The following is a 13267-nucleotide window of genomic DNA, read 5'->3' on the forward strand; positions in this document are numbered from 1 at the left end:
TGTCCGCCCGGCCAAACTGAGCAATTTGGGGAGAAGGGCATTGGTCAGGAAAGTAATCAACAACCTAATGGTCACTCTGACAGAGCTCCAGAGTTCCTCTGTGGAGATGGGAGAAACTTCTAGAAGGACAACCACCTCTGCAGCACTCCACCAATCAGGCCTTGGTGGTAGATTGGCCAGACGGAAGCCACTCCTCAGTTAAAAAGGCACATGACAACCAGCTTGGAGTTTGCCAAAAGGCACCTAAAGACTCTCAGACCATGAGAAACAAGATTCTCTAGTCTGATGAAACCAAGATATTGAACTCATTGACCTGAATGCCAAGTGTCACGTCTGGAGGAAACCCGGCACCATCCCTACGGTGAAGCATGGTGGTGGCAGCATCATGCTGTGGGGTTGTTTTTCAGAAGCAGGGACTGGGAGACTAGTCAGGATCGAGGCAAAGATGAACAAAGCAAAGTCTAGAGAGAGATCCTTGATGAAAACCTGCTCAGACTGGGGCGAAGGATCACCTTCCAACAGGACCATGACCTTAAGCACACAGCCAAGACAATGCAAGAGAGGCTTCGGGACAAGTCTCAATGTCCTTGAGTGGCCCAGCCAGAGCCCAGACTTGAACCCGATCGACCAAATCTGGAGAGACCTGAAAATAGCTGTGCAGCAACGAGCTTGAGGGGATCTGCAGAGAAGAATGGGAGAAAATCCCCAAATACAAGTGTGCCAAGATTATAGTGTCATACCCAAGAAGAACTGATGCTGTAATCGCTGCCAAAGGTGCTTCAACAAAGTACTGAGTAAAGTGTCTGAATACTTATGTAAATGTGTAATTTCCATTTTTTATTTGTATTAAAATTGCAAAAAAATTATATAAACCTATTTTTGTTTTGTCATTATGGAATGTTACGTGTCTATTGATGAGGGGAAAAAAACAATGTAATCAATTTCAGAATAAACCTGTAACGTTACAAAATGCGGAAGAAGTCAAGGGGTCTGAATACTTTATATATTCCTCAACCTAGTCCAGAGCCCTATACAGGGAATAGAGTGCCATTTGAGATGCAAACCCTATGTTCACAGGCAGCTGCTGCTCCCCTCTCTAGAACACTTACGATGTCTTTTAATAAACCCTCTTCTAGTGGAAAGCTTCCACGACTGCAATGAAGTACTTAGACAATCTGTGGAGGTTTAGGAGTAGGGTACCCTGGGAAAAGGTGCAGAGGCAGAAACTTCTACCTAATCAATGTCTGATCTATAATGGCAGAGTTCCTTTCCCAAGGACCAGTTGAGAGTTACAATTCCTCCGGCAAAACACATATTGATTGGTCAAGGCCAGAGGCCAGAGAAAATCTACCTCTGATTGACTGAGTGGATGAATTTACTCAGGTGAGGGTCAGGGACCAGGGCCTGCATTTCACAGATAGACAGAAAAACCTAATTGTTTTGTGCCGTCCAAACGGCACCCTATTCCCTATATAGTACACGTGGCCTGGTCAAATGTAGCACACTATATAGGGAATATAGTATCATTTGGGACACAGACAAAAAGCAAGCATCTGTCTGGTGAATCAACTGTCTGGAATATAAAGTGATCAGATTTTATGTCACAGGATTACGTGTCGCTTATCCCACAGGACCTTCCATCTGAGTTTCCTTTCTTTCACCATGTTTTATCATTATTGTATAGCTGTCAGTTGCCACCAAGGGACATTATCATTACACAGTGGACACAATGGCACATTGTTATGTGTGGAAGCTGAGGAAAGGCCACTCATCATCCCTGGTTCTGATGCCACCCCCCCTAGTATAAAATCCATTATAGCTCCTATACTCTATGCCAAGTACAGATGTTTCCATCTCTCATCAGGGCCAATCATTAAGACCTCGGAGGGTTTCCTCACAGAAACATGTCAGGGCTGAGACCATTGTTCGGTCCAATGGTTGATCTAGCCCTTCTTCCTGGCTGGCCCTCAGGTTTATGACCCGTGTTGGCACTTGGCCTCATCTAGATAGAATATCTCATTGAAGGGTGTTGAGAATATTCTGCATTTTTTGTGGTAGTAAGTAAACAAGAGGCGGCATTTAAGGAGGCTCTGCTGTAGCAGTGCTATTTGTTTAGAAGACGTAAGGTATTGACATTGTACCGGCTTTCACGTCAAGGCAGCTGCTTTTGTAAGGATCCAATTCACAGTCGTTCGCTCGAGCTCGCCTGCGTCGGAAATAGCATCGGTCGACCCCTCCACCTCCTCTCAATGGAAAGGCTGCTGAGCCAAACAAAGCGAGGGAGCAGATTGGTATGTCTGCTCTTATCTTATCAGCAGCACCGTGCTTACCATCAGTAGCCCACTAAACACCCCCCAACACAAACCTTGGTTTCCCCCCCACGGTTTAAAGCTAGGTCTCTCAAGGACCCGTTTCCTTCTGGTAATATAGATATTCGCTGAGTCTACAAACAAGCTTTAAGCTGGCGTCTGCACTCAGGGCAGGCTGCAGTGCTAACATCTTATAAGAGGCATATGTTTCCATTCAGAAAATCCTCAAAACAGCCAAGAGATGGTTCAGTCGACTCGACTCAGCGAAGGCCTGGAATCTGCGATGTCTTCTCAATCTCATCAGGGAAATATTATTGCCTTTTCGGATAAATATTTCCACCTATAATGACTTTATTTCCTTTCACACTTAAATGGGAAACCTGTTTCCTTGATGTATTATTTCATTATGTGGCTTCATGCACATTTCTTGGGGCATATGTAGATTTCCCAGCTGAGTGCTCGATGAGGAAATGCTGTCCGTCCTCCCTTCTCTTTCCCTCGTTCCCGGCAGTAAAGAGGCCCAGAGAGAAGCGAGGGGATGATAATTGCAAGTTGAAAGGCTGATAATTGGCAAAACTGTAATTATGTGCTCGGTGAGGTACTCCCTCCATGCAGTTAAAATGACTACCTTAGCTGTTCACCAGGTAATGGTTTGTAGAGAGAGAGAGAGAGAGAGAGAGGGAGGGTAGTTAGCACACTGGGAATACAAGGGTTTCATCAGGACAAAGAATGAAGCAGCATGACTGATGGGGTGGCAGGGAGCCTAGTGGTTAGAGGCATGTAGCCTAGTGGTTAGAGGCATGTAGCCTAGTGGTTAGAGCGTTGGGCCAGTAACCGAAAGGTTGCAGGATCGAATCCCCGAGCTGACAAGGTAAAAATCTGTCGTTCTGCCCCTGAACAAGGTAGTTCCCCGGTAGGCCGTCATTATGAATAAGAATTGGATCTTAACTGACTTGCCTCGTTAAATAAAAAATAATAATAAAGAGATATACCCATATGGACTGTACCTAGAGATCCATCTAGAGATTAGTAATGAATGTGATCAGAAATGTTCCATTGGTGTGCCTAATGCAGAGACCAATAGAACACAGTAAGGGAGACATACCTTCGATATTGGCCAGATTGGCAGATGATGATGATTCTCTATCAAGTCAAGTCCGATTTATTTACACAAGTGGTTTGATCATAATCCTTTTTGGTAGTCTCACTTCTCAGTCCTTCATGCCAAGATCAATAGCATAAGTATAGTATTGACTTATGATCTACATAACAAGTGCATGCATTCCCCTTATTCCTTTCTGAATCCACAATTTGCGACACTTATTAGCCGAGAGCCCGAAGCAGAGAGAACCATATTGTGGATGGCGTGATTTCATAATGACAGTTCCTTTGATTTGGTCTCCATGTCCAAGTGATTGGCTGTGCATCACAGTAAGGGACAGCGCGGTAATGACAGCGTGGTAATGACATGGTACGTAGAAATCGAAGTGTGCCGTGATGAATGTTATGATTGCTACCCCGCAGCCTGGGCTCGAGATATCTGGGCTTGAAAAGAAGCTCTCATGTTGTCACAGATTGCCCCCAAACCTTTCACTCCTCCTTCAATAGAGGGTAAATCAAAGGAAACACTCAGTGCTTCAGTCGGGTGGTGTAAATCAAGCGCCAACCAAACACACCCTCTCTCTATTCTTTGTCCCGCGTCCCAAATGGCACCACATTCCCTATAGAGTGCACTGCTTTTGACCAGGCCCCACTATTTAGGGAATGGGGTGCCATTTGGAACGCAAAACCCCTGCCTCTAGTCTGTGTGTGGATGTAGCTATTAGTTGACCTGTGGGATCACAGAAAAGGACGAGGGTCATTGCCAGGGCAAGCAGAGCAGGCTCTGTCAGCGAGGTGTCCTAATAACGCAGACTTCTGACATTCCTACAGCTCTGGGTGGAAACAGAAGATATTGGTCGTGCTCCTCTGCTCAGACTGCACGCATCAACCAATGGTTGTGTTCCACGTGAGAGACTGCGCCGTTGGGCCGCAGAGTTCTATAGCATTTGATGTGGTAAGCTGACACCCAAAATACCGAAAACACCAGTTTTGTTTTGCATCAATGGTACATTACAGTGATAGCAGTGTCTCGCACAATATCCTATTAGCATGATTCACGGTAAGAAGACAATAGCGAAGCACTGCAAGAACAACAGTTTTGCTTTTGAGGAATCCATGGTTGTGTCCCAACTGCAATAGTCTTGGAGCGGAAACAGCACAGTCATACAGGAACCTTTCAAAAATAGGTGAGATCACAATTGTCAGTTGCATATTGTCAAACCAGTTACTACTCAACATTTTTTTGCGTATGTAACTTTCATAATGTGAATAATTGCCCTCAAAACCACAGTCTGAACTGTCTAGGAACGATGAGATACAAATTCTAATATTGTGAAAAATAAGACTTGAATGCCATTACGGAGGCCCAAAAACACAAGCAGAGGAATGAATTAAACATAGTGTTGTAGTGTGTATATGTATATATATATGTGTGTGTGTGTGTGTGTGTGTGTGTGTGTGTGTGTGTGTGTGTGTGTGTGTGTGTGTGTGTGTGTGTGTGTGTGTGTGTGTGTGTGTGTGTGTGTGTGTGTGTGTGTGTGTGTGTGTGTGTGTGTGTGTGTGTGTGTGTGTGTGTGTGTGTGTGTGTGTGTGTGTGTGTGTGTGTAGTAATAGCTTTGGCATTTACAGTCTGGTGCACAAATTACTGTCACATCCCCCACCTGCCACCTCCTTCATTCGACAGTGTGTAGCTCGCTTGTGCCTTTCAGCACATACACACTAGTGTGTGTGTGGGGTCAAATCCCAGTCCCAGTCCCAGTCTCTCTGTAGACAGACATACAGACACTCACCTCTCCTGTTCTAGTTTCATCCTCAGTGTCTCTTCTTCTGAGGCTTGCAGCTCCTCCAGCCTCCCTTTGCGCTCTAGTTTCTCTCCGTCCTTGCGGTGTTTTCCAAACCTGAAACATTGGGGCAGCAGACAAAGAGTGCACCCCTGGTTAAAAGCAGCATAAAGGGAACAGGGTGCAATTTGACAGACCACCAAAAATCGTATAAATTACTAATGGCGATCAACTCTGTCATTCTCTCCAACTCCCTTCTAACAAACATGACATCAAATATTTTGCTTTTAAATTGTACTTGACTGAGTTTGCCTGTGATCAGGTCTGAAGTTGACAGGAGACAAGATCATATTACCATAGCCCATCAAAGTAATTATATTCATGGGAAGGGAAATAGTACTAAACCAAATGGGAACTACTTGAAATTATATTTCAGCTTGATTGACTCCACATAAAAAGGCACCCTGTTGATTAAATTACTTTGCAGACCTTATTTATATGATGGACCTAGGCTTATTCAGAGGGAAATTGGCCTGCAGAGAGTTGAGTTTAATCAGCTATAAGGAAAACCAAGAACTTCTCAGCACACACAGAGAGATAGAGAGATATATAGAACAAACTAAAGGAGCAAGAGAGAGTGAGTGACCGAGAGAGATAACGAAAGGAGAGAGAGGGTGCGAGAGAGATAACGAAAGGAGAAAGGGAGAGAGATAACGAAAGGAGAGAGAGGGTGCGAGAGAGAGATAACAAAAGGAGAAAGAGTGAGAGAGAGAGAGAGAGAGAGAGAGAGAGAGAGAGAGAGAGAGAGAGAGGGGTGAGGGGGGTCGGGAAGTCCATTAGTCCATTACCTGATAAATTGATCAACAAATGGCCTCAAATGTAGCATAAAGCCGTAGAAAGTGTTAATATGAAGTGCAGCCCTATCTATCACAGAGACAGCGGGTGACAGTTTCTTTCCACTCCAGTGACTTCCATTAAATCTCCTTAAAATCACCAGCCGCGTCCCAAATGGCACCCTATTATATACAGTATATAGTGCACTACTTTGACCAGAGCCCCTATGGGCACTGGCCAACTGTAGTAAACTATATATAGGGAATAGGGACCCATTTGAGATCCCCCCTCCCATCCTCCTTCAGAAACACTGGCAGGAAGAACTAGTGAAACTTCCAGAGATCAGAACATTCATCATGACAGAGCGGCATTCAATATTCTGTGTACAGTTAAGCACAGAACCCTCCTATCCTCTTCCGACTTCTACACCACTTATAAGATGGGGATTTAACAAGAGGTTATTTTAGTTAAAGAAGCAAGCGACTGGGAAACGAACAAGTTCAAGGGCTCTGTTGACAACGCAACAAAAAGTGTTAAGTGAAAGTGTCATAAGAGAAAGACAAATATTTGAGGTGTTTATTTCCGAATCTCTTAGAACGTCCATGAGAAGATTCCATGCTGTCAAATGCTAGGGATATGAGATGCACAGGACCAGTCATGTATTTCAAACTCATCTCAACAAGTATGTGTAACCTTTATTTAACAAGGCAAGTCAGTTAAGAACTAATTCTTATTTACAAAGACGGGCATACACCGGCCGAACCCGGACGACGCTGGACCGGTTGTGATACAGCCAGGATTTGAACCAGGGTGTCTGTAGTGACGCCTCTAGCACTGAGATGCAGTGCCTTAGACCGCTGTGACATTCGGGAGCCCAAGGTGAAGTGATACGGTCTGGCTTGACAGCGGCAGCACTGTCAAAATGTCATTACAAGTCTCACTGACTCTAGCATTCATTACCGATTAAGCACAGCTTCTTGAAACCTTTCATAAGCTGCAGCACTGAAGGGAAGGGAAAGGAGACACCTAGTCAGTTGTAAAACTGAATGCATTCAACTGAAATGTGTCTCCCGCATTTAACCCAACCCCTCTGAATCAGAGAGGTGCGGGAGGGGGCTTCCTTAATCGACAGCCACGTCATTGGAGCCTGGGGAGCAGCTGTTGTGGGGGTTAAGGGCAGAATGGCAGATTCTTGCCAGATTGGGGATTCTTCACTTTACCATACTGTAGCAGTGAGTGAGCAGATTGGGTGTTGCTTTGAGTCCAAGTGGTGATCAGAGTAGAGTAGGTGAGGGAGGCTGCTGTGGTCTAGATGGGGCTCTGATGGTAATGACCGGGCTTTGATTGGGCTGCAGTGTGTGTGTGTGTGTGTGTGTGTGTGTGTGTGTGTGTGTGTGTGTGTGTGTGTGTGTGTGTGTGTGTGTGTGTGTGTGTGTGTGTGTGTGTGCACGCGTGCGAGCCCAGTGAGATGAGAGGGTCTAACTAGCGTCTCGGTTTGAGAGCAGCGAAACACTCCAACCAGGCCTGGGTTCAAATACTTTTAAAAATAATTTCAAACTACAGCAGTAGTTATATAGGATGAGCCATGACTAGCATACAGTATATACATATAAAGTGGGTAAAACAGTATGTAAACATTATTAAAGTGACCAGTGTTTAATGACTATGTACATAGGGCAGCAGTCCCTAAGGCGCAGGGTAGAGTACCGGGTGGTAGCCGACTAGTAACAGTTCAGGGTAGGATACTGGGCAGAGGTCAGCTAGTGGGGATTGTTTAACAGTCATTGCCTGGAGATAGAAGCTGTTTTCTATTCTCTTGGTCCCAACTTTGATGCACCTGTACTGTCTCCGCCTTCTACAAGGTAGCGGGGTGAACAGGCCGTGGCTCTGGTGGCTGAGGTCCTTGATGATCTTCCTGGCCTTCCTGTGACACCGGGTGTTGTATATGTCCTGGAGGACAGGAAGTGTGCCCCCAGTGATGCATTGGGCTGCCTCTGCCACCCTCTGGAGAGCCCTGCGGTTTCGGACGGTGCAATTGCTGTACCTGGCGGTTGATACAGCCCGACAGGATGCTCTCAATGGTGCATCTGTAAAAGTTAGTGAGGGTCTTAGGTGCCAAGCCAAATATCTTCAGCATTCTGAGGTTGAAAAGGCGCCGTTGTGACCATTTCAGGTTGCCAGTGATGTGCACTCCGAGGAACTGGAAGGCAATATTGAGCAGCGGTTTCACGATGCTTTCAGTCAATGAAAGAAAATGTTTAAGTCATTATCGAATGAAACCAAAAAAGGCAAAGTCGTGGGCTCTGAAGTGCGTACTGTATGTGTGTGTTTGCAAACAACCACTGATAGTGCTCATCTCAATGGGAGGAGCACACCTCCGTAATGATTTGATCCTGCAGTTCCCTGGGACTATCGCAGACAAACATTTCGAGCTTCCAACAACCTTTAGGCCAAAGACACACACACACACACACACACCCCCCTTTAGGTCAAACACCTGATCTGCATGTCTGCCAGGAGATCCTTCTCCTTCCCACTGGATCTCATTATTCTACAATGTTAGAAATCAGTCAGCATTCTCCTTGACACAACCACTTCAGCACACTATTCCTTATTTGCTGTACTACCTTTACAAAAGCAGTGCACTATACAGGGAATAGGGTGCTATTTGAGACAGAGCCTGTGTCAGAACCATTTAAGTAAATATGACGTTTGAATGTATCATTGGCATCCCAGACAGCTCAGATGAAAGGCATGACCCAAGGACCCACTGATAATGGTGGGTGAGACACTGGTAAAGGACGAGGGACAGTTTTTGTGTCCTACCTGAACATGTCGCCCAGTCCTTTCAGCATGCCTTTCTTAGCCCTGTTCTTGCTGTCCTTCTCTTTGTCCCGGTCTGGCTTCTTTTTGTCTTTCCCACCTTTGTCCTTCTTCTTGTCTTCATTGGCGCGGTTGCCGTTGGCCAGCGGTCTCTCTGTGTTGGGCAGTGGGGTCAGGTCTGCCACAGTGGACACAGAGTCGCGCCCGGACCGAGAGCTCTCCTCGGTGTCCTCCTCCACTAGAGAGGTGGAGACACGGAAAGAGATTTATACATGGGGTAATTATTAAGTCCTCAAATTCTGACCTTTATATGCAGGCATAACTTGAAATGCCGGGTAAATTCTTCAGGCAGAGATATCAACGAAAGATGTGCATTAACGTTTGCTCGATGGCTCCAAAGTAGTTAGATCTGTCCAATAGAAGTCCTGCTTCGTCTTACATGTCTCCATGCCCTCGTCGTCCTCCTCGGTGGCTGCTGGCCTGTCGTAAGACTTGTCAATAGCGGCCCGGAAGCTCTCGTTACAGCCCCGCCCCCTGATTATGCGTGGGCGTGGCCTGTGGAAGGGCATGTCACCGTTGAGCGTCACCTCGGCAACGGCGGTCTGTAAACTCTCCAGAGAGCTGGACTTCTTGAGGCCAAGGGAGGGACCCACGTCCCTGGTGGAAGACCCTACGAAGGAGCAACAGTATCCAAAGTTAGTTGATTGATAACACAGCTGTGAGTGAACTAAAGGAGCTTTTGTATTTGCAAATGCACTGTTTAACGAAAGCATTTTGTTATTTTACTTTACTGCCTGTGAGTTGAAATGAAAACTTGGATAGAGCTCATTTCCTAACATTATGTGACACAACCAAAACAGGTTAAGTTGCATTTGGAAAAAGAATATAAACTCAATTCTGATACTAGAAAGGCCAAAAAAAGTATTGTTTTGTTTTAGAGAGTAGGTATAAAGTACATCTTTTTTTTCCATCACTCACAGGTTGAAGGGGTATTGTAGAGAAGGTAGAGCGGTAATGGAGGTGAAGAGAGAGGATGCATCTGAAGTGACCAGGGCCCATATAAAAGTAGTGCACTATATAGGGAATAGGGTGCCATTTGGGATGCATACAAAGAGAGGGATGGATTACCTCAGGGGAAAAGCCCAGCTGGCTCGCTCTCCCTCTAATCCCCAGGGTATACTGGAGCAGAGGTACCGGGTAAACAAGAGGTCCAGGGTACATCCCAAATGGCACCATATTCCCTATTTAGTGCACTACTTTTCACCCTATTCAGCATTTTCTGGGAAGCAGCTCACACTAATGTGGGTGGCCATGGATATGGTGGCTGCTTGCCTGGGAAGGAGTGGGAGTGAGGAGAAGTGGAGCGGAGAGGAGGAGCAGAGAAGGGTGAAACCTGAACAAGCAGGGCTGGTGACTATTCATGTTCATCAGTCCTTCCTGTCCTCTTAACGTTTCACTGAAGCGGCAGCTGATAGGCTTTCATTCATCAAAACCCATTCATTTGGTTTTAGCGTTCAGCCAGAGGCCCCACCGCACGCTTTCCAGTCACACCTCAGCGGTAGTCTTCAAAATTACACCAACTCAGACCTCTGACAGACGGCGGGAGTCAAGAACAGCAGGCAGTGGTTTATTTGAGAAAGATTTTTGGGCATTTCAGAGAGTCAGACCTGGCAACCTCCAGCCTCCTACAGCTCTGCACTGGCATGTTTGTTTCATATATTCCGCCCTGGCAACTGAGCCTTACGTAAATACATGGCTGTTGTTTCAGATAACAACCTCCAGCTTCTCCGTTTCTGCACTAGGCATGGTTGGAGGTTTCAGACGGTCATACCTGGCAACCGAGCCTTCTACAGATCTGCACTGGCATGTTTGTATGTTTTAGACAGTCAGACCTGGCAACCCAGCTCCAACATATCTGTACTATCGATGCACGTTTGTACAGACTGACACCCTATTCAAACAGGAAAAAACCCGTGTCGTACAGAGATCTGAGATGGTGCCTTAATATAACAAATACAGCGATCAATCACCCTGCAGTCGACTGGCAGGTCGAACAGGGAATACCCTGGAAGCGTCCTAAACAGCACCCTTTACCTTATATAGGCCCCATGGAGCTCTGGTCAAAAGTAGTGCACTATGTAGGGAATAGGGTTCCTTTTGGGACGCAGTCCATTTGTGGCTAATAGGACCAACTGAAGCTGCACATATCGAGTGCCTTCAGAGAGTATTCATGCGCCTCGACTTACTTCCCAATTTATTGTGTTACAGTCTGAATTCAACATGGATTAAATATATTTTTTTTTCTCACCCATCTACACACAATACCTCATAATGACAAAGTGAAAACATGTTTAAAAATGGTTTGCAAATTTATTGAAAATGAAATACAAAAACATCAAATTTACATAAGTATTCACACCCCTGAGTCAATACATGTTAGAATCACCTTTGGCAGTGATGATTCTTTCTGGGTAAGTCTAAGAGCTTTCCACACCTGGATATTGCAACATTTGCCGATTATTCTTTTAAAAATTCTTCAAGCTCTGTCAAATGGTCTGGCCATATATGTTCAAGTAGATTTAAGTCAAAAATGTAACTCAGCCACTTAGGAACATTCACTGGTATTGGTAAGTAACTCCAGTGATTTCACATTGTGTTTTAGGTTATTGTCCTGCTGAAAGGTGAAGTAATCTGTCAAGTATCTGGTGGAAAACAGACAGATTTTCCTCTAGGAGTTTGCCTGTGGTCAGGTTCCATTCCACTTCTTTCTTTATCCTGAAAAACACCCCAGTCCTTAACGGTTACAAGCATACACATAACATGATGTGTGCCTTGTTGCAAACAGGATGCATGTTTTGAAATATTTGTATTCTGTTTCCTTCTTTACACTCTGTCATTTAGGCTAGTATTGTGGAGTAACTACAATATTGTTAATCCATCATCAGTTTTCTCCTATCACATCCATTAAACTCTTACTGTTTTAAAGTCACAATTGGCCTCATGGTGAAATGGTGGTTTCCTTCCTCTCTAGCAACTGAGTAAGGAAGGATGCCTGTATCTTTGTAGTGACTGGGTGTATTGATACACCATCCAAAGTGAAATCATTAATAACTTCACCATGCTAAAATGGTTATTCAATGTCAGCTTTTTTTTACCCATCTACCAATATGTACTGCATCTCAGTGCTAGAGGCGTCACTACAGACCCTGGTTCGATTCCAGGTTGAATCACAACCAACCGTGATTGGGAGTCCCATAGGGAGGCGCACAATTGGCCCAGTGTTGTCCGGGTTAGGGTTTGGTCGGGGTAGGTTGTCATTGTAAATAATAATTTGTTCTTAACAGACTTGCCTAGTTAAATAAATAAAAATTAATTGACAGGTAATTGTATGTGTGGGGTACAGAGATGAGGTAAGTCATAAAAAAAATCATGTTAAACACTATTATTGCACACAGAGTCAATCCAATTTATTATGTGACTTGTTAAGCTAATATTTACTCCTGAATTTATATAGGCTTCCCATAACAAAGGGGTTGAATACTTATTGACTCAAGACACTTGATTTGTAATTCATTTGTATAAATGTAAAAAAAAATATATAAAAAAATAACATTATTCCACTTTGACATTGTGGGGTATTGTGTGTAGGCCAGTGACCCCCCCAAAAATCTACATTTAATAAAAACATTTATTCAGACTGTAACACAACAAAATGTGGAAAAAGTCAAAGAGTGTGAATACTTTCTGAAGGAGCTGCAGGCACATAACAGACTGGAAACGACTGAAGGAACTTACGTTGCTATTTGCCATTAGGGAGCCCTATATGCATTGCCCTCTCCTAAACTAGTGAAGTCCTTGACAAACATGTGGCTACAGTCTGTGTCAACAAGGTCCTATAGCCAATCAGTGCAGAATAAGGCCCACTGGGCCAGGCTATCTAAGCTATTGTGTCCCATCACTTCCCTCTCCCAGGCTGTCACTGTCTCAGTCCCAAACGGCACCCTATTCCTTATATAGTGCACTGCTTTTGACCAGAACTCTTATGTTCCCAGGTCAAAAGTAGTGCACTAAATACTTGGGACGTTACTCCCTCTCCTAGGCTGTAACTGTCATCAGTTTCCCCAGGATCGGGGATTTGTTTTGGGCCTGCTAAATGGACCATGCCCCATTTAGGGAGTGGATGTATATATTAGAGAGGGAGAGTGTAGCACAGGGGAGAGAAAATAAACCCTGAAACACTAAAGATAATAGCCTGAAATCTATTAGCCTAGCTACAACAACAGAGTTATTAGGGCTAAATTAAATAGGGAGTTTTTTTCCCCCCAAAGCTGGGAAAAACCTAAAACATCAATTAAATTGTAGGTGGGTGGTGATCATGTAGTTGAGATATTTTGTGGATTTCATTTTACAGAGAGGCTA

The 13267-nt window shown here is 44.7% G+C and overlaps 1 protein-coding gene across 4 annotated transcripts in view; it reads right to left on the reverse strand.

Annotated features, from left to right (window-relative positions):
* Positions 1-13267, reverse strand: part of LOC124009995 (partitioning defective 3 homolog) — a 257276-nt gene that overhangs the window by 73211 nt on the left and 170798 nt on the right. For all 4 annotated transcript variants that reach the window (XM_046322291.1, XM_046322288.1, XM_046322287.1 and 1 more), the window contains 3 exons: positions 9288-9518; positions 8852-9086; positions 5201-5308 (listed from right to left, as the gene is read on the reverse strand). In XM_046322291.1, the coding sequence (XP_046178247.1) occupies positions 5201-5308; positions 8852-9086; positions 9288-9518 (574 nt within the window). The remainder of the gene's footprint in view (positions 1-5200; positions 5309-8851; positions 9087-9287; positions 9519-13267) is intronic.

This window comes from Oncorhynchus gorbuscha, linkage group LG22 (assembly GCF_021184085.1).
Source record: "Oncorhynchus gorbuscha isolate QuinsamMale2020 ecotype Even-year linkage group LG22, OgorEven_v1.0, whole genome shotgun sequence".
NCBI lineage: Eukaryota > Metazoa > Chordata > Actinopteri > Salmoniformes > Salmonidae > Oncorhynchus > Oncorhynchus gorbuscha.